The 26093-nt window shown below is 45.4% G+C and overlaps 1 protein-coding gene and 1 long non-coding RNA gene across 7 annotated transcripts in view; one reads left to right on the forward strand and one right to left on the reverse strand.

The window, feature by feature from the left end:
- The window catches only part of OSBP2 (oxysterol binding protein 2), a 137794-nt gene that overhangs the window by 15718 nt on the left and 95983 nt on the right, over nucleotides 1-26093 (forward strand). For 5 of the 6 annotated variants that reach the window (XM_073222540.1, XM_036993377.2, XM_036993376.2 and 2 more), the window contains exon 2: nucleotides 13310-13518. In XM_073222540.1, the coding sequence (XP_073078641.1) occupies nucleotides 13323-13518 (196 nt within the window). In that variant the 5' untranslated portion in view covers nucleotides 13310-13322. Of the gene's footprint in view, nucleotides 1-13309; nucleotides 13519-23983; nucleotides 24075-26093 lie in introns of those variants that run through there. The other variant, XM_073222541.1, reaches the window with a different exon arrangement.
- LOC140846404 (uncharacterized) lies at nucleotides 1153-23892 on the reverse strand. The gene is made up of 3 exons (XR_012125448.1): nucleotides 23213-23892; nucleotides 22775-23105; nucleotides 1153-2820 (listed from the first exon to the last, which is right to left on the reverse strand). It is a non-coding gene; the product is annotated as an uncharacterized lncRNA (long non-coding RNA).

Consider the following 26093-nt stretch of genomic DNA (forward strand, 5'->3'; position numbering starts at 1 on the left):
GCCCCAGGGACCCGTCATCTCCTCCCTTCTCGTCCTGAGGCACTCAGCACACAGCCTCGGTCCTGTGCCCGGCCCCCTGGGGCACAGGAGCTTTCCTTTGCCACCAGAGTTGCTCAGCACCGCTGTTGGCATGGCTGTACGCAGTAGAAACAGTGGATTTTAAATGGGTTTCCTTTTTACTTATGGAAAATTTCAAACACAAAAAAGTAGAGATGTTGGTATATAAATCCCATGTCCCCATCACCCAGTGTCCGCAAGTCTTGCCTTAGGGTCAGCCTGTGGCCTCCTCTCCCTCATTTTATTTGAAGCAAATCCCAGACATCTTTAACTTAATCTTAGTAGTTAAGTTAAAAAATAATATTAATAATATTTATAAGTCTTCAGTATGTATCTCTTTAGAGATGAAGGTTCTTAAAAAGCATAATCAGAAAGGCATTAACACACCTAAAAATTTAACAGGAATTCCTTAATATTATCAGATACTCAGTCAATTCTAAAATTGCCCCATTGATTTAAAATTTTTATGTAGAATCAGGATCCAAATAAGGTCCACTCATTGTGATTGCTGATATTTTTCCTCAATATTTAAAAAAGACATTTTTAAAATGAACTTTTTGTCTTGAAATAACTTGAAACTTAGAGGAAAGTTACAAGAATAGTACAAAGAACTCCTATGTACCCATCCCTCAGATCCCACAGTTGTCAATATACTACCTTTACCTTATCAATCTCTCTATATTATATTTATACATATTATTATTATTTTTTTTGAGAGGGCATCTCTCATATTTATTGATCAAATGGTTGTTAACAACAATAACATTCTGTATAGGGGACTCAATGCACAATCATTAATCAACCCCAAGCCTAATTCTCGTCAGTCTCCAATCTTCTGAAGCATAACGAACAAGTTCTTACATGGTGAACAAGGTCTTACGTAGTGAATAAGTTCTTACATGGTGCACAGTGCAAGGGCAGTCATCACAGAAACTTTCGGTTTTGACCACGCATTATGAACTATAAACAATCAGGTCAAATATGAATATTCATTTGATTTTTATACTTGATTTATATGTGAATCCCACATTTCTCCCTTATTATTATTATTATTATTATTTTTAATAAAATGCTGAAGTGGTAGGTATTTGCAAGATAAAGGTAGAAAACATAGTTTAGTGCTGTAAGAGGGCAAATGTAGATGATCAGGTGTGTGCCTATGGACTAAGTATTAATCCAAGCTAGACAAGGGCACATATTATTTTTTAAGTAAGTTTCAAACATGATGCCTGTTATCACTTAATGCATCAGTGTGTATTCCTTCGAACAAGGACATTCTCCGGTATTATCCACAGGGCAAACGCTGATACAGTGCTACCAGTTAATCTGTGGTCCTGAACCATTCGTGTTTTTCCAGTTGTCCCAATAATGTCCTTTAGAGGAACAAGAGCCAGTCCAGGATCACAGATTGATTTGGTTATTGTTCTCGTTACTCTAGTTTCCGTCTGGAATAGTTCCTCCATTTCTCCTGGCTTTCATGACCTGGACATTTTGATGAATACAAAACAGTTACTTTGTAGAATGTGCCTCAATTTGGGATTGCCTGGTGTTCCATTCTGTGTAGATTTAGGTCCTGCATTTGTGGCAGGAATACCACAGACGCACCATTGTGTCCTTCACAGTGCAGCAGATCAGGAGGCACATGATACTGCTTTTTCCCACCACTAGTGATGTAATTTGTGTCATTTGGTTAAGATGGTGTTTCCCAGATTTCTCCACTGTAAGGTTAATTTTATAATTATTAATTAACAAGTGGTTAGAATGTATTTTTATAGGGAGACACTCTAAGGCTACAAAAAACCCTGTTCCTTAACAAATCTCCATCCACTGCTTTTTAGCATCGTTTAGTGCCAATTAGTGATTTTCTAATAACAGCATTCCTTTTACATTTATTAGAAGCATTGTACTATAAGGAAGAGCTTTTTATTTATTTATGTATTCATTTATTCATATCAATATGAACTCTTGGGTATCTTATCCAGTGAGTTATTATCTGTAACTATCACTGTTTTTGATGCTCAAATTGGCCCAGCTTTGGGTAGGAGGAGGCCTTTAAACTGGTTCCTGTATCCTTTTGACATTCCCCATCACTCTTTGAACTTTTCCTTTTTGGCACAAGAAAACGTTCCTTGTTCCTCTTTTACTGGGATCTGCCATTTCTCCAGTGGGCCTTGGTTTCTTTTAGTAGAAAATGGTATCTAGAAGCCAAATTCTGGGTAGTAGGTACGCTTAATGACATGGGACATCATTGCTTCTAGGCTCTCTCCGTGGATAGAGAGAGTTTTTTCTCACTTTTCCCTTCCATATTTCCAACTTCAGACTCTGCCAATAAGGGACCTAGCTCCCATTGTCCACGATATACTTACATATTTGCTCAGTCCCCTGAATGAAACTGCTTTCCCAGCCATGCTGGTCAAATCCCCTCTGTTCCTGAACAGCCAGTCGTGGTGGCTGTTCTCCCAGCCGTGGTGTCGCTGATCTTGCTGCTGATGCTGGCCAAGCCCCTGTGCCTCAGGACGTGCAGGTGCTGCGCTGTCTGAGCCTCACAGCTCAGTACCACTGGGAAAGGGGAAGGGGCTCCCTGATCCCTTTTGGTTCATAAGTTCTCCTTCTCTTTCTTTTTTTCCCCTTGCATCTTATTTGTTGAAGAAAGTGGGTCATTTGTTTCATAGTTTTCCGTAGACTGGAGTTCCCTGATTACATACATCACCATAATGTTGTTTATCATGTGCTTCTATCTCCTTCACTTCCTGTAACTGGTAGCTAGAGATTCGATCAGAGTAAGATTCAATTATACTGGCAAAATGGCTCATAGATATATTGGAAAGGGGCCCATATTGTCTGGTCCTCTCTCTTTCATACACACACATGCACACACATATCAGCAGCTATTGTTGACAATTTTCTAGACCCGCTAGTTCATACATGTTGCAAAATGATGATATTCTATCTTTTCTTTTGCAGTTATTTGTGAGAATAATTCTGTAAAGACAAACTTGCCCTCATCAGCCATTTGTTTACCCAATGGTTTAGTTAATGTGGAAATTATAGGGAAAATGGTCCTTGCTTTCCTTTATTCACCAGTAATCAAACAAGTTAGTTGGTTCTCTAGCACCCCTCAAGGTTACTGATGACTCATTCTACTGATGACTTATTATGAACTCCTTGACTTGATAGCTTTTAATGTATTGCTGTTGTTGTTCATGTTCTAATCTTTGAGATACAATTCACATACCCTATAAGTCTCCCATGTAAGGTGTACAATGGAATGGTTTTTAATATATGCATAGATATGCAACCATCATCACAAGTCACCTTTACAGTGTTTTGTCGCCTCCAAAAGAAGCCCCATACCCTTTAGCTATCTCTCCTCTGCCCCCACCACAGTTGCTCCCGACCCTAGGCAACCACTCGTATACTTTCTGTTTCTATGTATTTTCCTATTCTGCACTTTCATATGAATGGAGTCATGCAATATATGAACTTTTATGACTGGCTTCTTTCACTTAGCATTATATTTTCAAGGTTCATCCAGTTGTAGTATGTGTCAGTGCTTCATTAATAAGATTCTATTGTATGAATAAATTCCATTGTATGAATATACCAAGTAGCTTTTGTCCATTCATCCATTGGTGGATATTTGGGTTGTTTCTACCTTCTGGCTATTATGTGTAATGCTGTTATAAACACTTCTGTACAAGTTTTTATGTGGACATGTTTTTTGATTTCTCTGGGGTATATACATAGGAGTGGAATTGTTGGGTTATATGGTAACTCTGTGTGTAATCATTGCATAGGGTTTTTGAGTCTATCCCTTTGGATAACTTTTTCAGCAGCAATCAAAATATGACATGGTAAGGGCAGTGAGGGAGGAAGCCTGGGGGCTTTGGGAGCATAACAGGGTATGTAAGGAAAGTTTCTTGGAAAAAGTGTCATTTCAGCCAAGTGGCAAGAAGAGGTGACCAAACGGGGGGGTTGCTAGGGAGCATTTCCGTCAAGAGAGGAACATGCACATGGGGCAAGCCTGGCTGGGGGCCTGGCAGGCTGGGGACTTGGAGGCAGTGCGCAGGGAAGAGCTAGCTCAGGAGGAACCGGGATGTGTCATTCAGGAGTGGGGACTTCATCCTTAGCAAAGAAGGAGAGCAGTTGGAGGGTTTTAAAGCAGCATACTGACAGGCGCAGGATTAGGTGTTAGAAAAACGTGGCACGGGAGTGCATTGGCAAGGGCAAGGTGAGATGCAGGGACTGGCGAAGAGGCTGTGGGTGTCGTCCAGGCAAATGCTGATCATGGCCCAGCACGTGAAATGAAAGGGATAGATCTGAGGGAGAAGGTGGCGGAGGCGTGCGGAGAGGGCTTGGAGTTCCGCTCACTGAAGTCCTAGGTGAGCAGAGGCAGACAGGCCAGGCCAGGTCTGTGTCTCATGAAAACTTAGGTTCTAGCTTGCAAGTGGCAAACACAAACACTGACCAGGTAAAGCCAAACATTCTTCTATGTGGACACCCCAGTATTCACGGCAAGAACCCTGTGCTGGTGGCAAAGAAACGCAGTTCCAGTTCTCGCTTTGTTGTTTCCCGGTTCTGTGACTGGGGCACATGACTTACTCTTTCCTGCCCTCCTCCCCTTTCTTGGCTATAAATGAGGCCAGTGCCCTCCTGCAGGTGCCTGCCATGTAGAATATACTTGATAAGTATTTGCTGAACAGATCAATGTCTGCTTTGCCCACTTCGTGGGCCCTTGTAAGAATCAAAAAAATCATGTCTGGGACAGTCTGCCCTAGAAAGTGAAGCACTGCCCAGACATAAGTTGTATTGATTTTATGCTGTCCTTTAAACGTTACTGAATGTCATCTTCCGTTTGTGTAAAATGTAGTGACACAAATTTCAGTAACTGGACGATGGCTCCCAAGGCTCCTTTCTAGTTTTTATTTTAAAAATTACATTAGAAATGTCCTTCTTGTAGAATCTGTAGCAGCATTTATTTAACATTTCTCAAGGGAAACTTTAAATTGCAAAGAATGAGGCCAGAAGCGAAACGGAACAGTGTCAGGTCTCATAGTGACGGCCTCATCACTGGAAGCAAACACCACACAGTAGATGCTTCTGTTTGATGGGCCACTTCTGACATTTGCCATGTTGGGCATTTTCTGAGTGGCCCCATCCAACCAGCTTTGATGACTCCTGAGAGTACAAAAGAAACCTGGGGGACAAGTCCATGCAGCCCTGTGGCTAAGAGGCAGGGCTGCAGGTGGGTGGGTGGGCCTGGCTGTAGGGGCTCGGTGCCCTCTGGGACCTCCAGTGAGCTGCTCACATGGCCAAGCCTCAGCCTCTGCACCTGGAATGGAGAGGTAACATTCCTACCTTTCTTATCACGTTCTAAATGGCTAATCTGTGTGAGACACTGCTAAGGTAGGCCCTCAGGATGTGGTAGTTAGAATGAATACGCTGAGCTTCGTTACTTAGACTAGAAGGGTCCTAACAGTAGCCCTTTGGCCTGAGAGATAGAACCAAAATCTGCTGTTTTTCCTGCCTGTCTCTCTTATATGATTCTTTACTGATCTCCCTGCCTTCTGACATCTCTTCTGTGGCCTCTGCCCACGTGGACCAGTAGATTCTTAGCTGGAAACAACAGAAAACCAGCTCTGGATATTTTCAGCAAAAAAAGATATTTACTGGAAAGATCTTCAGGAGCTCACAGGAGCCCTAGAAAAGGAGGAGAATAGCTGTTAGAGGGGAGGGCTGGGCAGCCAGATCCATGACCAAGATCGTGTTGCAGAGCCACCTCAGAGGACATGCCAGCAGGCACTGGATGCTGCCTCCATGCCTCCACTGTCAGGAAGGAGTTCTCCCCATCCCTGTTGTTCTAAGTGGAAGCTTGTAATGAAGTAGGATATGCACAGAGGAAAGTGGGCAGGCATACAGCTCAGGGGATGCTCACAAAATGGACATACCGAGTGGCTGCTGTCCCTGCTGAAGAAATAAAATACGACTCCTCCAACCCTGCCAAGGAGTCCACAGGGTCCCCTTCCAATCCCTGCTGCCCCAAGGGTAGCTGCTGTCTTCTCACCTCAGAGCTTAGTTTTGCCTGTTATTGTACTTTCTATAAGTGAAAGCGTACAGCATGTTCTCTCTGTGAGTGGCCTGTTCACTTAACATTATATTTGTGTCATTAAGTGTAGTTCTAATGCCTTTAATCTCAGTGCTTGTAATGCTCCACCATTTGGATAAACCACCATTGTCTATCCATTCTACGCGGATGGCTATGTGGGGCATTTCGGGTTTTGACTCGGAGGGAGAGTGCTGCAGACACCCCAGCACAGGTCTTCGGTGGCGCGTGCACCGTCCCTGATGGGGAAGTCCAGGAGTAGAACTGCTGGGTCATGGGGCATGTATACATCTGCTGGAAACTGGTGAGGTCAAGCACTTTCTCATATGCTCATTAGCCATTTGGATGTCCTCTCCTGTGAAGTGCCTGGATGAGTCTTTTTCCCATTTTTAAGTTGGGTTGTTGGCCTCTTTACTGTGATTTTAGTTGTTAATATTTTCTTAATGCACGTTCTTTGTTGGATCCACCATCTCTCCCAGCTGGTGACTTGCATTTTCCGAACATACCTTTTGCATCTTCAGATCCAAATTTAAAACCCTCTGCAAGTGCGTGGATGGGCCTGCGTGTGCCGCAGTTGCCAGGGATCCCGCAAGTGCATGGGATGGGCCTGTTGTGCCGCAGTTGCCAGGGATCCCGCAAGTGCATGGGATGGGCCTGTTGTGCCGCAGTTGCCAGGGATCCCGCAAGTGCATGGGATGGGCCTGTTGTGCCGCAGTTGCCAGGGATCCCGAACAGCAAAGAGCAAACCCTGTTAGCACTCACAGGCATCTGTACCAAGATGATGCAGTCTCTCTGGGGATGGGCCCTGACCAAGATTTAGTCACATGCACCAGAATTGACCCTTGCTGGTGTCAGCAGAAAGGCTGTACTGCCAGGGGTGCAGCAGCTTCCTACGCCCTGGGAGGGCCAGAGGAGTGGGCGTGGTGGGGGTCCCCTACACTCTCTACCTCTGCTGTGATAGGCAAAGGGCCACGGGGTGCCACGGGGCCCTGGAGCCAATGGCTGAGAAAGCACACTCCCCCCATCGGTTCCTGCCACCACAAGGGGTACCTCTTCTCCTGCTCACCTCCCTCTTAACTTGCTTCCATGCTCAAGTCTGTGTGAAGACACGCCATTGGCAGAACCTGGATTCTTGGAGTCTTTATAGAGTAGTTCACGGAGGTATTTGCTGAATTAGAATTTGGAAGATTCTAATCAAAATTATCAGATTTTGGAGGGGAATCTGCCAAGTGAATCAGAGTCAGCTTGAGCTAGCATCGAAGGAAAGTCATCCATGGGCTACATGCCTTGCTTCAGATTAAGTAACTTTTGTCTTTCTGTGTGTCTGGATTCAAGTTTGCTGCCTGTCAGTTTTTGTCTTGTCTGTGGACGTTTGTTGTGAAGGTGCTCTGGAAAGCATGGCTCAGGGTAAGGATTAAAGAGCTGACACTGCGTGGGAGGTGCCGCCCCAGGGCGGCGGGGCAGCAGCGGAGGTGGAAGCCAGCAGTGACGAGGATGCAGGGCATACCTTGCTGGATGCTGCTTCCCAGCGAGCTGCAGAGAGACACTGCTGGCCTGACACATGGACCTCTCCAGAAGACCAGAAGGCATGCACGGAGAAAACACACCTCTGAGCCGTCCGCAGAGGGAAGAGTGGGGGGAGAGGGGGATGTATCCACCCCTTTCACCTCTATCTCCCGTGTCCCACTATGGCATTTCATCGAAGTCCAGAAGTGGAGGGACAGTTGGGCAAGGATGAGCCCCCACCCAAGAGAGACAGAGGAGGTGGTCGAGGGACTCTGAGAAGGTGCACAAGGTTTGTGTCTCATACGCTCCACACCTTGCGCTACTCAGGTCTGCTCGTGCCCTCCCATGGTATCAGCTCTCCTACTGCAATGTGGGGGCCTCCGTTCTCCCGGGAGAATGAAGACATCTCTGTCCCTTCCCTGGGAGGGAAGTGCGGACCCCAGTGGTGGCGGAGTCCCCTCCCTGGTGGCCGGCTGGGGTTGCCTGGGAGACTGAAGCAGGAAGACTGTGAGGCAAGCTCATGCGCTGCTGCTGTGTCTGCTCCAGATGCTGTGACTGATTCTCATCCTCTTCCTCCTGCCCCACTGTCCCAGACCCTCTTCGCTCTCTGCTGGCACTTCGGCTGGTCTGTGATGTTTTTCCTGAGGGGTGCGAGTTCCTTCTTGCCGGCCCGTGAGTGACTATTGCCAGACATGAGAGGATGAAAGACCCCCCAGGGAGTTCCCTGGGTCTCCTCTAGACGTGCTCCTCCCATTCCCAGGTGTGCCGCTAACCTGGCTCCTCATGACGGTTCACATGATTGACCCTAGCAGCACAGTCACTCCCTTCTTGGTCTGTTGTCACTGGCGGGGGGAGCTGAAGCGGGGAGGGGACAATGTCAGCTTCTGGCTGAGTGGAGGCTTATTGTGTTGCATTCCCTTTTGCCCTGGAACTAGAACCTCTAACCAAGCCTATGTGTGACAGTGAGAAGAGCCACTCCTAGGCCTGCCTGCTATAGTTTTAGGGGATGTGGTGCCAGATATCAGCTGTCAGTTCAAGGCATTTTGGAGGACAGAAGCTCAAGCCCAGAGGACATCTTCCCAGTCACTACCTCAGGTGAGCTTTCGATAGGCCATTCTGTTGTTCTGTCAAATTGGCTGCTCCTGAATGATGGCAGGGTGCACGCTGAGACCAGTGAAGTCCATGGTCAGGAGTCATTGGTGCACCTCCTTAACTGAAAGGGGTGATTTGGTCTGAGGCTGTGTTATATGGGAATCCTGGCCAGTAGATAAGGATCTGAAAACTGTGGACCATAGTGCCACTGGAGGCAACCCCATTGCCAGAAAATGCATCGATCCCAATAGGGACAAATGGCTTAAATCACCCCCACCCCCACCCCCCAGCAAACGTGGAAGGATTCTGATCTAATTGGTGGCTGTCTGGTTCTTTGCAAGAAGCGGGCCATGTTGGTCTTTCCTGCTGGCAGGTTGGGCACTCAGTGGGGCAGCAAGTAAGCCTTGGTGATATGGAAACAAAAAGGTAAAAAGGATGCAAAGTGATGTGAAGCTTTAATGGGTCAGCCACCATCTCACAGCAAACTGCAAGGGTCACAGAGGCTGCTCATGTTCTCTGGGCTCATGGACGTCTCCACTCTACTTCCTTTACCAGACTTCTACAGACCTCTACCAGAAGTGTGCAAGGATAAGCCATACCTTGGAGAGGTCCGCAGAGAGGATAAGTGAGGGGTATTTACCTGCTTGCTTCCCATCCCTTTCCCACCTTCCACTGGTCGTTGTTCAACCTGTGAGGCACTAACCTTCCACTCCAGTGGGTTGCAAAAATCCAGCCTCTTGGTGGCTGCTCTGGAAACCAGATCCTGTACTCTGAATTCAGCCCCTCTTCCAAGTCCAGAAATGGAGGGGTGACTCAGGCCAGATGGGGCTCCAAGAGAGGAAATAGGGGAGGTCGTGAGGGACTGAGCTGATGCAAAGGTCTGTATCCAGTACAGGTGGGTTAGTCACCAGCCATAGTGCTACGTTAACTCATACAGCTCAGTTAGTGCTTAGGAAGCGCTGCATTAACTGTTTTAGGCTTCCAAGTTCTGGTGGCAGACGTCACATTCTCATCTCCAGCAAGGCTTTCAGCCATCAGAACTGCTGAGGATTACTTGGTTGAGAATCAGTGTGACTCACTTAGAAGAATGCTGGTTAGGGTAACCTCTCTTGTGGTCAAGTTTTACTGCAGGTGTCTATATTTTGTCTCCACTTGTTCTAAGTACATGAAATATCCACCAAATTTAAAATAATGCCTCAAAACATACCTCCTTAAAAAAAAATGGCCCATTCTGTGTGCTGGTTATGAGCTCTGATATAACTGGGAGGCACTAGGCCATGGACTGGTTTATCTTGAAGTAGTGAGGCTGCTGAAGTTGCCCAGGACTCGATGAGAATAGATGGTTCTGGGTTGTTGCACAGCTCCAAAGGCCTCCAGCAGGGTTAAGGACCTGTCACTGCAGCTTCTAGGGCGCAGTCCCCAGTGTGTCATGAGAGGTAACCCTTTCACAGAGAGGGTTACCTCAGCCACTTAAAATGGGAAAAACAAAACCTTTTGTGTACATCATGGTTAGGTATACTGCTCCTAAAAAACAAACTGAATTTTAGACTATGTCGCTGAATATTAGGTCCTTTCAGGACTGACTTTGAAGGCATTGAAATTTAAAAAAACTAAATAGGAAAAAGATACCATTTTGGCTACTTGTGGAGAATGGATTGACCACAAAACATTTATTTATTTTTTATCACAGTAAAGTTGATATACAATATTATGTGTATTTCAGATGAACAACATAGTTACTGGTTAATTGTATACATTACTAGATGCTTGCCACAACAGGTATAGTTACCCTATTTTCATATCAAGACATTACAGTATTACTGGTAAATTATCGATGTTGTACCTCCATTCCTAAGTCTAACTTATTTTACAATTTGCAGTTTGTACTTCTTTATCCCCTTCACCTATTTCACCCATACACAGGATATTTAAATGAAAGAAAAAAGATGAGAGAGCTAAATTCTAAGACAAGCACATGCATTGGACCTTGATAATTTATAGGCTCCTTTAATCCTCAAATTTACATATGCCACAATTTAATTTCTAAGTAACACAGGAAATAAAATGGAAAAATTAATCTTCTCAAGTCTTTTGATGAAAAGTAACTCTAGTTACAATGAATTAAGGTTAATTTTAAATTTGGACACTCTGACTGGTAAAGCTTATCTGCTGTATTTCTATTTTCTGAAATTCTCTTGTTACTTTTTCATATCTACCTGTTCTTGTTTTATTTTTACCAGCTTTTATTTAACAAATTATTGCTCCTTTTATGGATGTTATTCCTTCATCTTTGAAAATCCTAAACCTATTTATATTCCTATTTTTCATATTGTTCTGGTACTTCCATTTTGTCAGAACCAATTCATGTTCTGGGCATTGACTTTGTTGGCTTCTTTATTAGCATTGGTTTTCTCCTTGGGTTTTGAATTTTGGTTTTCAGGCTGGTCTTCTTTGAGCCTCACCTACCACTCTTTTTGACTAGTGATTTTTAAAGTGCCTTCCCCTGCTCACTGGAGGTCCCCGCCCGGAACCAGGCTTTATGAGGGAGGCTTAAGGCTTCTGGCCCTCAGTGACACTGGGAATATCCCGGCCCAGTCACTGAGCCTGAGGACACGTGAGTTTGGGTTCAAAAGACTTCATATCAGTTATGCCCCTGGGCAGAACATGATGGCAACATTTAATTTTTTTAATTTTGAAAGAGCAGAGACTTACAGAAAAGCTACAAAACGAGTACAGAGAGTTTTCATATGCTCTTTAGCTAGTTCCCATAATGTTAACATCTTATCTCACCAAAGCACAATTATCAAAGCCAGGAAATTAACATTGTTATAATACTCTTAACTAAACCTCAGACTTCATTTGGCTTTCACAAGTTTTCCCACTAATGTCTTTTTCTATTTTATAATCCAGTCTAGGACCACACATTGGATTTGGTCATTTTCTATTTCCATAATTTCATCTACTTTTTTTAAGGAAGATCTTTTTCTTCTTCCCTGTTTATTTATCCCTTCAATTGTTTATGTCAGAATGGACTCATGCTTACTTATTTTAGTTGATGGGATCTGATGGAATCCAGTAGCCACTGGATAACTTCCAGCCCAGCCCTGATTTCACACAATGGCCTGGATTCTATGTCCCATCTTACACAAGGCACTGCTATCAGCCCCCCTTTTCTATAGGAACTTCTAGAACTCTTGACTACCTCTACTTCTTTGCTGACATTAGGCCCAGGAGACCCACTATTTTAGTTTTGGAATAAAAGTCTAAATCCTTAACACAACCTGCAAGATATTGCATTTGGTCCCTGCCTGGCTTTTTAGCTTCATTTTTCTCTTGCCCACCCCACAGTTCTCAATTAGCCAGACACATGGATCCTTTTTCTGTTCTTTGAAAGCTATAAACTCCTCTTTGCCTCATCATCTTTGCCCCTGCTGTTCCCGTGCTTAGAACACTGTCACCCCCCTCTTCTTTATGAGCTAAGACATATTTTTGGTTAGTTACTGTACTGTTTAACAGTTGAACTATCTCTAGCCTGAAACTCCTTACATCTAAAGCAGCAAGCTTTCAACAGGCATGTCCAGCTTTGCCAGTTTTGTTAATTAGAATGAATTTCCTTCAAGCATAAGATGTCAGCACCTAAGAGCTGGACTTTTCTTTGAGTATAAACTACATCATCTTCTCTAAGGAATATAACCAAAGCAGGAGGGTATCAAAAAAGCAGTGAAAGGTGAATGTCTTATTGAGTGTCAAGTCTAGAACTGGTAGAAGAATCAAGAGCAGATGATGAACAGCCAGGGAAAATACATGAGCATTAACGGGCAGCAGAATTGCCAAGCAAGCTCCTGCTACTGGCAGTGTCACATGATAACCAATTGTTCTTTCTTTTCCAACACCCTCTGTGAAGAGAGTTTTGGTGTGTTGTAAATTTTCCTACAGTCACTTCTGCCTCTTCTTACTTTGATACCATTAGTGTCATAATCTTGTACCCAGCAAAAGGTCAGAACCTTGTCATGAGGCAGCACCATGTTAGCCCAGCCATTTCCTGTGTCTCATTCATCGTGGGGCCAGGCGAGAATGGTGGCATCCTTGTTCTGACCTCGGTTCCCAGGTCACTCCTGGCAGGGGGCACCTCCAAGTCCACACCCCTGGGGGCTCTAATGCCAGTGTGAATGGCAGGTTGTAACTCTTGCACCAATTCTGTGGTCTGAGACTTAGTGGAAAGAGACTGGGATGGAGTTAGAGGTCTGTGCCGCCTAGCAGGACCCTGGGCAGTTGCCCTTCTCCATTTCTTGGTGTCTGCAAGGGCTCAGCAGGCATGCTCTGCATGTGGCCTTGCTGCAGGCCTTCCTCCCGCAACCACTCTCCCCACCAATTTCCCCTCAGCCAACCCTCTACCAGTCAATCCCAATAGGCATTTTCTCCCAGCTCTGACTCCAGGGCCTCTCCCAGCTCTAAGGAGCTGAGATTCTGAGGATTTGTCTTGAGGCTTTCTTCAGTCTAGAGCTATTGAGTTTGTGAACCTCACCCCATACCTTCTCTTGCATCCTACAGAAATCAGGGTGAAATGGCCCACACCTGCCGGGGCACCATCAACCTGTCCACCGCGCACTTTGACACGGAGGACTCTTGCGGTATCGTGCTGAACAGTGGGGCAAGGACCTACCACCTCAAGGCCGGCTCGGAGGCGGAGAGACAGCAATGGATCACGGCCCTGGAGCTGGCCAAGGCGAAGGCTGTCCACATGATGAGCAGCCACTCAGGTAGTGAGCGCTAAGCTCAGTGAATGTACATGCAGTGCTGCGGGTCTGGGAATTGAAAGTATTTAGGGGGCAGAGGTGGCCAGGAGGCCCAGACTAATGCAGACCAACCCTGGAGGGCCGAGGCATGTGTTCATCCTTCCCCTCCATTCCGTGCATCCTTAGCAGTGAGAACTTTAGGTGGTCAAGGGTGGCTGGCAGTTCTTGGGATGAAAATGTTTATGGTGGGCAGGGCTGGGTGCGCCTTTCTTTGGCAGCGCCGGTTCCTGGACTTCAGCATAGCCTTCCGATGCTGCAGTGGGCCGGCGCTGAAGAGGCATTTGGGGGCGGGAGCCCAGGATCATGCGCTGGTGCCTCGGGCCAGGTCCGTGACAGAGGCTGAGAACTGTTTAGCCAGAGCTACCGCCTTTGCTGAGGTGGGAAGCCAGCTCAGATGTCCCGAGCAAGGCGGTTTTACTTTTTATTTAAATACATTTTAAAAGTACATAGTATCTTTATGTGATTCATAAACCAGTGATTTGAGAAGCATATGTAGTGAAGTCTGCCCTGACTCTTGTCCTGGACCACCCATACTGTTCCCCTACTCAGGGGCGACCAGAGCTACCAGTGTCTTCTGCTTTTATGTCTGTATTAAAACAGATACTTATTTTAAAATAGGCGTGGTCCTCCACCTTTCTTTCTTTCCACTTATCACTGTGTCTTGGACTTTTTCTCTCTAGAAGTACATAAAAAGCTTCCTCCTAGTTTTCACAACAGTACAGTGCTTCGTTGTATGGACGTACCGTAGTTTATTTAACCTGTGGCCAGTTGAGGAACATTTAAGTCATTTCTCTATTTTGCTATGACACTCTGTGCTGCAGTGAGTGCCCTTGCATTTCACTTCATATGTGTACAGGAAAAATGAAGTGAACATTCCAGCAAGTGGGTTTGCTGGGTCAGTGGGAGTGTCATTTGTAATTCTGACAGCTTGTCAAGCTTGTAATTCTGTAATTTATCAGTTGCCTGCAGCAGTGTGTGAAAATGCCTGCCTCTACATAGCCTTGCTGGTCTGGAGTGATAGCAAACATTTCTGATGGGTGAAAACTGGGCCCACAAACACAGGGAGGGGTGATTGGGAAGCTGTGATCCTTCTGAAATTACAAGCAAAATGGTGTGTGTTTCCACAGACCTGTGTGTTTTTTTAAGAAGGCAGGGCTCTAGGTGAGAACAAGTCAAAGCCCCTGCTCTCCAGAATTATCTCACAGGCTGGCTAGGGAGACAGTGAGTCCTGTGGAAGGAGCTCTAGCACAAAGCAGGATAGATGATACCCACCCTCTCCCAGCTGGGTCCCTCCCCGAGCACCAGCCTCTCAGTGTACCCTGAAGGTCATTGAATATCAGCTTGGGCTTCTTTTAGTCTCACCCTAGTGTCAGCAGTGATGCTGAGCTTGGCAAGGGGTCCCAGGGTATCACTCCATTTCCCAGTGAAGGAGGATGTTGGGGCCATCTCAGGCCCGGGCTGTGCTGAGACCCCACCAGGACCTAAGGCCTCAGTTTGGATACCTGTGGAAAACCACTGTGGCAGTGATGTGGCTGGTAGTGTGGCTGGGCTCAGGGCAACCCCAGAACAAGTTCTGGAACACTGTCACTTAGGGAAGAACTAGCTTCCTCTTTTTTTCTTCTCCTGAGTAAAATAAACAAAATAAATAAATAATAAATTGCTTCATTTTCTAGGAACTTCCTGAAAATAATGTGGCAGGTAGCATTTATCAGATTCATCATTCTGAAACAATTTTCCTGGGACAGCCAGTGGGAGCGGTTTCTTTCACAGCTGGTGTGGAAGTACTTACTAACTCAGCTGTGCGGTGCTAGGGATTGCTGGCCTGAACTTCCTCTAGGAGAGGTTGGGACCCTTGAGAGAGTGGCCTGAGGCTCACCTTGCTTCATTTCATGCCCTCTAGACATGGTCAGGGGCTGGAGACCACAGAGCTGTGTTCCCAAGGGGTTGGCCTTCTGGGAAAGGACACCGGATAACATACAGGTATTACTCAAGGTATCACACACTATGTGTCAGTGAGGAATGGTAGGATTCTTCTCCTTTTGGTGTTTGGAAGCACAAATGAACTAGTTCTCCTCTGCCTCTGCTCTCCTGCTGAGTCCTGGCCTCCTGGCTGCTATACCTGATCCCTGTGGCCCACAGTGCTCGAGGCAGCCTGCTGCCGAGGCTGACCATGACTTCTGAAGTTGCCTCAAGGGATGAGGTCAAAAGGCCTGGGGTCTGTAAGCAGCCACTCTGTGCATCTGAGCCGCAGCACCCACAGCATGCCTACATGTGGTGCGAGCTAGAAGGGCTGTGCTCATCTGGCAACTACCTAGTTTGTGTTGGTTTCTTTTAAATTGAGTTCTCTTTTCCTGCCAGTACCTGTACCCTTCCTGGTCTCTTGACCTTTGAGCATATCTACCTGCCAAAGCCCAAGCTGGGATCATGCCACTTGCATCCTCCTGTGGGCTCCTCCCAGCCGCGGTGGAACGCTGGAGGCAGCATCTATGCCTGGGTAGGCCACGGCCCCCGAACGGGGCAGAGCCTGGGAGCACTGAGGGCACGGAGCTGTAGGTGGCTGATGGCTGGGGACTCGGGAGATGTCCTGGATAGCTGGTCAGGGGACCTCCTGCCGGGTTGGAAGTGGGCAGAGGCTTACCACACCAAGGGACCAGAGCTCACCAGCCTTTTTATTCTCGGATTCACAAGCCTTTTCTCGGATGTTATTAGGAGAATCCATGTGAGGAAGGGCAGCCTGAGGACTGAATGATGTGCTATTTAAGTAGCTTTGACAAGGGAAAACTTGACCTAGTTTCTGCAACTGTCATCTGGTGGCTGGATCAAGGCCCTTCCAAAGTGGCACTGGGCCTGGTAGGGCTGGCTGGCATTGGCTGGCATACGCACCTTTGCTCACTCTCCTGTCTTTTTAAGGTCCCAGTGGGGCACCTTCAGGGAGAAGAATGTATCAGGAAAATGAACTTACATCTAGGCAATCCCTCTCTCTGAGAGGGGCAGGGGACCAAGGGCACGTCCAGCATTCACCTCCCCACGACACTTACTCATTCAAGTCTTGGTGTCTCTGCCGGGATCAGTCCCCACCCATCTCAGTCCTGAGGTCTCCCGGGGCCCTTGGCCCTGCAGTCTGTCCTCAAGCCCCTGGGCCTTGTGCCCTTGTTGGCACATCCCTGCATCTTCAGCCTCGCCTTGACGTGGGACACCCGGCCCCGTGCAGCCTGACCTGACCAGGCCCTGTGTGCCGCCTCCACATAGCCATCTTTGAATCCTGGGCTCTGCCTCAGTGAACTGCAAGTCAGAAATCCATCCTTTTCCGGCTGTCACAGCAGCTGCCCTCCCTGCAGACGACTCTGACTCCTTCATCAGCTGCCTTCTTATCCTTCCTTGCTTGACCTGGCCCCTTTGTCCCTCAGTCCCTCCTGAGGTGGCTCTTCCTCTCCCATCCTGTTGTCTAGATTCCATCCCACCCACCTGTCTTCCACCTGACCATGTGGCAGCCTGGGAACCAGACAGGCCTCGGCTTGAATCCCAGCTGTGCCACTCACTAGCTGGGTGACTTTGGAAAAGTCACTTGACTACTCTGGGCCTCTGTTTCCTCACCCTAAAGTGAGTCTGATGATAAAGATCTCTCGGGTTGTCAAGAGGAATAAATTAAGTCATGCTGTAGACTGCTCAGTGTAGCAACTGGCATGTTGCTCAGTTGTGGCAACTGGTTGCTCAGTTGATGGCAGTGAGGCTCTTGCTCTTTCGGTCATGACCCTGCATTTCTGGTTCCTCTGCCTTCAGACAGGGGTGTTAGGGCCCCTTCACTGAGCCCAGGTACACATGCCGCATGGCCAGGGTGTGGGGTAACCCTCCCAGCCATAGGTCAGCACCTCCTCAAACCCAGGGCTTCTGCTGGACCTTTATCAGTGCCTGCCCCCCACGGTATGGGTCCCCTGCCAGCTTCCTCTCCCATCTCCCAGTGGCTCCTGACGTCCTTGCCACTCTGCATACCCTTACCACTGCCTCCTGCCACCCCAGCAAAGGGCCTTGCCTCCTCCTCATTCCATAGAACAAAAAGAACTCCACAGCCTGGATCGCCTCAGCTCTGCCACCAGACTTACCAACCTCACTGCTTACCCATCTGTGGGATTCCAGGGAAAACTTTCCTCCTTTCTGAAGCAGTGCCTGGCCATGGGGGCTGCTGCCACTTTCCTCCTTGGGGACCGGGTTCTGCTGCTGTTCTCTCCCGTAGTCTCAGCCTCTCTGCTGGCTTCCTCCCGCTGTTCCATCTGACCCACTGCCCACGACCTTGAAACCTCCCTTGCTATGGTCTTCAGTCACCTTCCAGACCTTGTAGGTGGCCAAGCAGTAAACCAGTGTACCAACCTTGACCCCTGCCCTCCCTCACCTCTCACATTCAGCTGTCGTGAGGTCCTGTGAGCACCACCCCTGAACAGGTTTGCATCTATCTGATGCCCTCCATCTGCATGGCCTCCACTTTGGTTCAGCTGCCTGGCCTCCCAGATTCTGGACTCCACAGTCTTCCAGTAGAGACTGTTTCCAACAGCCAGAGTGAGTCTTCTAAAATATAATTTGACTTAATTCCAGTCCTGAGTTGGATGAAGTAAGAACACTTCACTCTGTGCAGCTAGAAAACCTGGACAGAAGCACAGAGCAGCTTCTTAAGCACCCTGAAAATTCACTAGCCACAGGCAGACTGAAGAAGGCTAGAATTTGAAGTAGTCCTGAGTAGACGGTGAGTTTACCATTTTACCTTCCCGTATCTTCTGGCCTGGACTTGGGAGACCCAGAGGTGAGCAGAGAGAGCTCTAGGAGAAGCCCTCTGGTTCAAGGTCAAAGAGCCGGAAAGGGTCTCCTGCAGTGACGGTGGCAGTGGGCGCACTGCAGGTGCCTAAAGCTCTGAGGGAAACCATCTTTCCCAACAGGAATATCTGTGGTCCCAATAGGGTGAATGAACCCCCAACTGTGTTCTCCTCTCTCTCCTCTTGCCACTTGGCCCCAGATATCCATGCAGCGGTGGAAGTGGGCAGTGAAGATAAGTAAATAAAGCCTCTGCTTTGGGCCAGAGGACTGAAAGAGAGAGCTCTTTGGAACTGGAAAATACCAAGATATCACAGAGAGAAAGAGAGGACCTTGGGAAAGTGACCCCATGAAGTTGTTCATGAGCTCCTGTGTTTATATCCCAGCTGCACATGCATGGATCAGATCCAAAACAGTATACTAAACACTTTAAGAACTGAACTAAAAGCCGTATGAGCACCAAAGTCCTGGTGGCCACTGGCTGGCACATATAGGGGAGAGATTCAAATAGCATTGCAAGGGCCTTGGAAACAGCACTGATGGTGAAACCATCACCAAGAGAAGGCTGGTGGGATCTTGTGGCTTGGACCTGACTAGGTCAGCTGCCTTCTTAAAGGAAAATATCAGTTACCAACATCAGGAATGAGGGAAGCAATCGACAGTACAGATCTCACAGACATAAAAGGATAGTGAGAGAATCCTGCAAACAACTCTACCCACAAACCTGGCAACTTAGATTAAATAAACTGATTTCTCAAAAATTATAAACTCCAAGCTGTACCCAAGATCAAGTACATAACCTGAATAATCTATAACTCATAAAGAAGTTGCATTCATAGTTTAAAACCTTCCAAAAAAGAAATCTCCAGGTCCAGGTAATTTTCCTGGTGAGTTCTATGAAATATTTGAGAGAGGAATAACACCATGTCTATATAGTATCTTCCAGAAAACAAAAAAGGAGGGAACATTTCCCAGTGAGGACAGTATTACCCTGATACCAAACCAAACAGACATTACTAGAAAAGAAAACTCAAGACTGATTCTCTCATGAACATAGATGGAAAATCCTCAACAAAGTATTGGCACTTTGAATACAGCAGTGCATAAATAGAACAATAAACCATGATCAAGTGGGATTCATACTAGAAGTACAAAGTGATTTAAATATTTGAAAATCAGACAGTGGAATCACCATATTAGTGGTCTAAACAAGAAAAACTACATGATCATGTCAATTGGTGCAGAAAAAGTATTTGAAAAAATTCAATATCATTCATGGTAAAAACTCCCGGCAAACTAGGAATTCCTCCACCTGATTAAGAACATCTCAAGAAAGCCTGCATCATACTTAATAGTGAAAGTTAACGTTATGCTTAATGGTGAAAGACTCAGTGTCGTCCCTCTAGGATTAGTAACAAGGCAAGGATGTCAATTCTCAAACTCATATTCCCCCTCGTACTGGGAGTCCTCGTCAGTGTAATAAAGCAAGAAGAAGCCAAATGCAGATTAGAAAGGATGAAACAAAACCATCTCTATTTCAAATGGCATAATGGCCACATAGGAAATCCTAAGAAATCTATAGAAATACTTTCAGAATAAGTGAGGTTAGCAAGGTCACAGAATGCAAGAAGCCAGAATTGAAAAAAGAAATTTATGCCTCTTCAAGAAATACTTAGGTGTAAATAACATAAAACATATATAGTATCCATAGACAGAAAACTATAAAATGCTGATGAAAGAAAAGACCAAAGTAAGTGAAGAAAGACATACAATGCTCATGAATTAAAAGGCTCAGCAGAGTAAAGATGTCAATTCTCCCCAGATTGATCAATGGATTTAATGCAATTCCAATAAAAATCCCAGCCAGACAAAACAATTTTGAAAAGGAAGAATAAAGTTGGAGTAATTACTTAATTTTGAACATTATAAAGAAACTATAACCAAGACAATGTGTTTGCAAAGAGATAGTCGCATAGACTAATGAAACAGAGAGACCAGAAATGGACCCACATAAATATAGTCAGTTGAATTTTGACAAAGGTGCAAAAGCAATTCAACTGAGAAAGGATAGTCTATTCAACAAGTAATATTGAAATGATTGGATATCTGCATATATATTTTAAAAGAATCTTGATCTAAACTTCTGTTATATAAAAATTAACTCAAAATGTAAAACACCAAACTATGATACTTTTAGAGGAAAACATAGAAAAATTTGGGGACCTGAGATTAAGCAAAAATTTCTTAAACATAATACCAAAGCATAAGCCATAAGAGAACTTGAACTTCACAAAAAATGTAGAACTATTACTCTGCAAAAGACACTGTGAAGAGAATGAAAAGACAAGCTTCAGACTAGCAAGTCATATATTCAGCAAAGGATTTGTATCCAGACTAATAAGGAATTCTCAAAACTCAACAGTAAAAAACCAAACAACCACCCAAAGCTCATAGAATTAAGGCAAATTAAGGTTATAGGTTATGAGGTCAACACACAAAAATCAATCATATACCTATATACTGGCAAGATAATGTGAAAACAAATTTACAACACACTGCCACTTATTTGCTCCCTCAATGAAATAACTTAAGTATGAATCTAACAAAATGTGCAGGATCTATATACTAAAAAGTGAAAAATGCTCATGAAAAGAAATCAAAGAAGATCTGAAGAAATGGGGAGACATTCCATGTCCATAGATTGGAAAACTCTGTTCTCCCCAAATTGATCTATAGGTATAACACAATTTCTACCAAAATCCCAGCAAGATGTTTTGTAGCTTATTCTAAAATTTATGTAGAAACACAAAAGAACTAGAATAGCTAAAGCAATTTTGAAAAATAATAAAGTAGAAGAAATCATTGTATCTGATATTAAGGCTTACTATATAGCTATACGAATCAAGAGAGTGTGATGTTGGTGGAGCAACAGAGACATTAAAATCAATAGAACAAAATAGAAAACCCAGAAATAAACACAAATATACTAAATTGGTTTTTGACAGAGATCCTAATGCAATTTAATGGAATACAGATAGTGTTCTCAACAAATGAAACTGCAGTAATTGGACATCTATAGGCAAAAAAAATGAACCTCAGCCTAAGCATTATAAGGTCTATACAAAAATTAATTCAAAATGGACCATGGATTTAAATGTAAAATGTAAAACTATAAAACTTACAGAAAAAAAACATAGAATATCTTTCAGACCTAGGGTTAGGTGAATCTTAGACATGAGAAAATGACTAGGACATGAAAAGCACATGCTATAAAAAATTAATTAGGTTTAAAATGTAAAACTTTTACTTTGCAGATGACCCTATTAAAAAAAAGACAAAGTATAGATTGGGAGAAAATATTTGAAAGCCACTTATTTGATAAAGGACTAGTATCTAGAATATATAAAGAACTCTCAAAGCTTGACAGTAAAAAAGACAAATCATCTAATTTTATAAAATGGGCAAAAAACATGAACAGATATTTCACTGGAGAAGATATAGAGAGCAAATAAGCACATGAAAAGATGTTCATTATGATTAGCTATTAGATCACTATGAGATATCACTACCCAATTATTAGAACAGCTAAAATAAAAAGAAGTAATAATACTAAATATTGGTGAGGATGTGTCCTCCATTGCTGGTGGGCATATAAAATGATATAGCCACTCAGAAAACAGTTTGGCTGTTTCTTACAAAATTAAGCATGCAATTACCATATGACCCAGCAATCACAGCACTGCACATTTATCCTAGAGAAATGGAAACTTATGTTCACACAAAAACCTGTACACAAATGCTTATAGTGGCATTATTTTAAATAGCAAAGTACCGGAAACTACCCAGATGTCCTTCAATGTGTAAATACTTGAACAAACTCTGGTACATACATACAATGGAGTACTGATCAGTAATAACAATGAATAAACTATTGATACTTGCAACTACTTAGATGAATGTCAAAGGCATTATGCTGAATGAAAGAAGCCATTCTCAAAAAAACTGATTCCTTTTATATGACATTCTGGAAAAGGCAAAGACTACGGCGATGAAGAATATGTCAGTGGTTGCCAGGGGTGAGGGGTGGAGGGAGGTTATAATATTTGTGATAAATCCAAATATAATATGAGGAAGTGTGTGGAGCTGCTCTGCATCCTGGTTGTGGAGTGTACATCATGAATCCATGCGTGTATTAGAATGCATAGAATTGTACAACAGAAAAGTAAAAAGTATGTTAATGTGAAAATAAAATGTAATTTGACTTATAGCCCTTCTTTGGCTCTCCAGACCTGTCCAGTTTCCCTTCATTGGTCACCATCTTGCTGCCAGGCCAGTGTGCGTGCTGAATTTCTTGCCCGCAAACCCTCCTGCCTCGCACCCAGCCCCTTCTCACACCCTGTTTTCCTGTAGGTCTGCTTACCTTTCAAGGAGAGGCCATTCTGGAAACCTTCCCTGATCCAGGGCCAGATGCTTGGTCTCTGCAACCTGACTCAGCTCCTCCTGCACAGTGGCACAGTGACGTGTGTGCACGGGCTTCCTGGAGCCTCAGGTTCCCCGTTCATCAGTCCACCAGAGGCTTCAATTATGTGCCTCCAAGGATCGTAACAATTCAAAGATTTGTAAGTCAGTGGCAGCCAGGCTTCCTGGGTGTAAACTACGGCCCCCTTACCTTCCAGCGGGTGACCTTGGGCAAGTTGCTTGTTGTCTTTTGCCTCATTCTCCTTGTGAAAACGGTTGAATAGTAGAACCACCTTTTAGAAATTTTGTGAGGATAAACTTAGATAATACATGAAAAGAGCTTAGCACATAACTGGCAAACACTCAAGAAAAGTTAGCTGTAGTTATTGATAATAGTTACCTTGGAAGAAAATAATACAGGTTCCTAGGTCCCCCAGCCCTGATAAATCTGAATTAGTGAGAGTTGCAGTGACAGGTGGGTGGAGCACCTGCTTTAAAAAAAAATACTCCCTGAATAAGAATGCCAGATCTAGCAAATAAAAATACAGGTCACCTAGTTTCATTTGAACTTCAAATACACACAGCAAATAATGTTTTTGTATAAGAAGTCCCATGCAGTAGTTAGGACATACTTATACTAACATTTGTTTACTGTGGATCTGAAATTCAGATGCAAAGGGCATCCTACATTTTATCTGCCTGCATTTCACTGTGTCTTGAGGGACCTTGACACCCCACTTGATTGCTCTGCTCCTGATAACCTGGGTGTGGTCCAAAGTTGAACCTCCCCATTAGAAAATAGAGCGGATCTTTTTGCTTGACACAGGGGGGAGCTAGAGGATTCTTTGAGCTTCAGTTGATTTCTAAGGAAGCTGGCTTGCAGCAAACCTCCCAGTACTTGTGAATTATTTTCAGATCTTCAGGTCCGCCTCCCACTGGGGGCTCCTAGGGGCTGTAAGAAGTAAACACAGAGCTAACCTCTCTTTCTTGGGTATTACTACCAGGGGAGCTAATCCAGCCCCCCAGGGGCTTCCTCTCTCCCGCCCTGCGCCCCCAGGCTGGCCTACTTCTATGCTGATGTCATAATCCTATTCTGATATCATAGCCCAGCACTTAGAATTATCCTAGGCACCCAGATTCTCCCCTTAGAGCAACTAAGGCTGATGCTGGAGCAGGAGGTGACTGGTGGCCCTAGAGGCTGACCCTAAAGAACATCTGGGTGGCCCGTCATCCTGTTGCTCCAAAATGAAAATCCTCTAAAGGTAAGACTTCAAAGGTTTCCTCCTGTCCCTGTTGGCTGTGTTACCCCGAGGGGGAAATAAACTCCCGGGGTGTGTGCTGTTGTGGCTCTGAAAACCTGCTGCCTTTGTGCCTTGGGATGCAAGTAGCCTGGAGAAGTGGTCACTTCTCCTTGGTCCACTCAACTCTCTTTGCTTCCCATGTGAAGGAGTAACTTCCTGAATGTGGGGTTTCTTATATGATGGAGGGAGTTGTTCCTGAGCGCTTGGAGAATGCCTGCAAGTACTGAGCTGTGGCAGGGTCTTCTGTGGCCACCTCCTCTGTCTTCACCCCCTTGAGGCTAGGGGAACAGGGTTGTGCTCCCTCAGGAGAAGGGAGAACATAGTCATGTTCAAGCTGTTAACTGTCAGACCCTGCAGTACCAGGGATGAGAAGTTCCATCTGCCTAGCAGGTCAGAAGGTGCAGTGAGGTCTCTTGTGAGATCATTAATTTATATATTGACTGGCGTGGATTAAACAACACAATAAAAAAGTCTGAATCACTTCTTCCTAGTTTTGGTGGCCATGAATTCTCCTGGGATAAGCACACTAAAGATCTTAGGAGAAGGCCACCAAGATTCTGATACCATGGTCAGATGGTGTCCAGGAACCCCCATTTTTAACAAGCATCCATGCTGGCCCCTCATGGGTGTCACTTCAAGAAACGTGGTCTGCTTAGACTCCTTGAATTGCTGGCTGCAGATGGCTTGATTCCCGCATTTCCAGATTGCATAGCTTCTAAGGAATGGAGATTTAATTAATTTTACTCCCATGTATTTATTTAATGCACTGGATCCAGAGAGGCAAAGGACACTTTTGTGAGGCTTTCACTGGTGCGTTTGTATCCAAGTTCTTGGCCCCTGTCTGCCAGGTGTAGGTACAGCTGCTTCTGTACCTTGGAAGAGGTTTCCGTGTCCATGTTGGGAGTGTTATGCCCCTCACTCGTCAGAGACTCTCTCTTCTGGGTCCTCACCTGAACTGAGAGTGGGAGATGGGCGTGAACTATTGGTCATTGAAACTGATCGCGGTGAGGGGTGTTGCAGACCAAAGGAATTGGCTTGTCTCTGTGGTGGCTCTGGGATGAACATTTAATGGTAGTGGAGGGCAGCCATTGCTCATCGATGGGGCAGCTGCTCAGGGTGGGTCTTCTCTCTCCACCCTGGCTGTGGATTCAGGCTTCCCCAAAGTTGCAGCAGACACTTCTGAACAAATTAACGTGTGTTTAGTTTGGAGAGGAAGTAGGTTTCCAGTTTGGAGCCCTTTAGATTAGGCAGGGTCTAGTGTCTCGGAGTTTAGGCCTGGAGTGCCTCGTGGTCTCTGTGCTTTTCTCTGTGCTTCTGGTCTGGGTGGAAGGCAGGACCTATCCTGCCCTTTGGTGCTTGATCCCCAAGTTGTGGGACAAAGGGGTTGACCTCACCTAAACGCTCCAAAAAGTGTCTGGGTCAGCCTCGCCCTCTCAGAGTCCTCTTGGCCCTGACTCACACCTGGGCCACCTCATCCAGTAGAAGTGGGGGAGCAACAAGGTGGGCGGGTCAGGTTTCCCCTCAGTGATGCCAGGATGGGAAGCTGGGCTCACTGCATCCCACGTGGTCAAGGAAGGGAGGTTCTGCCTGCCCTGATTTTGCGGGCAGAGAAAAACCAGTACTCAGCTTGAGATGTGAGGCTTTGGGGAATTTATTAAAATGAAGGACAGGAGTCTGCCTGTCAGGACGGCATCCAAGCACCCATCGCAGGCGGGGCCCGTCTGTTTTACTTGGCAGCTTGAGAAGCACCTCAAGTGTAGCTGTTGCTCAGTCAACATGTGCAGTTGAAAGAGATGCAGGTAAAAGCCTCAGCTTGGACACTTGGATTCAAGGATGCTGTAGGACCCCAGGGATGGGGTTTTTAAAGACCTTTTTGTTGTAGAAAATTTAAGATATGAACAGGTGGGCAGAAGAGTCTCAGGAACCCGCACATACCTGTCACCCCATTACCAACTCAGCGGTCTCTCTGCCTCCTACCCT

Source organism: Manis javanica, chromosome 15, assembly GCF_040802235.1.
Source record: "Manis javanica isolate MJ-LG chromosome 15, MJ_LKY, whole genome shotgun sequence".
In the NCBI taxonomy this organism is placed as follows: Eukaryota; Metazoa; Chordata; class Mammalia; order Pholidota; family Manidae; genus Manis; species Manis javanica.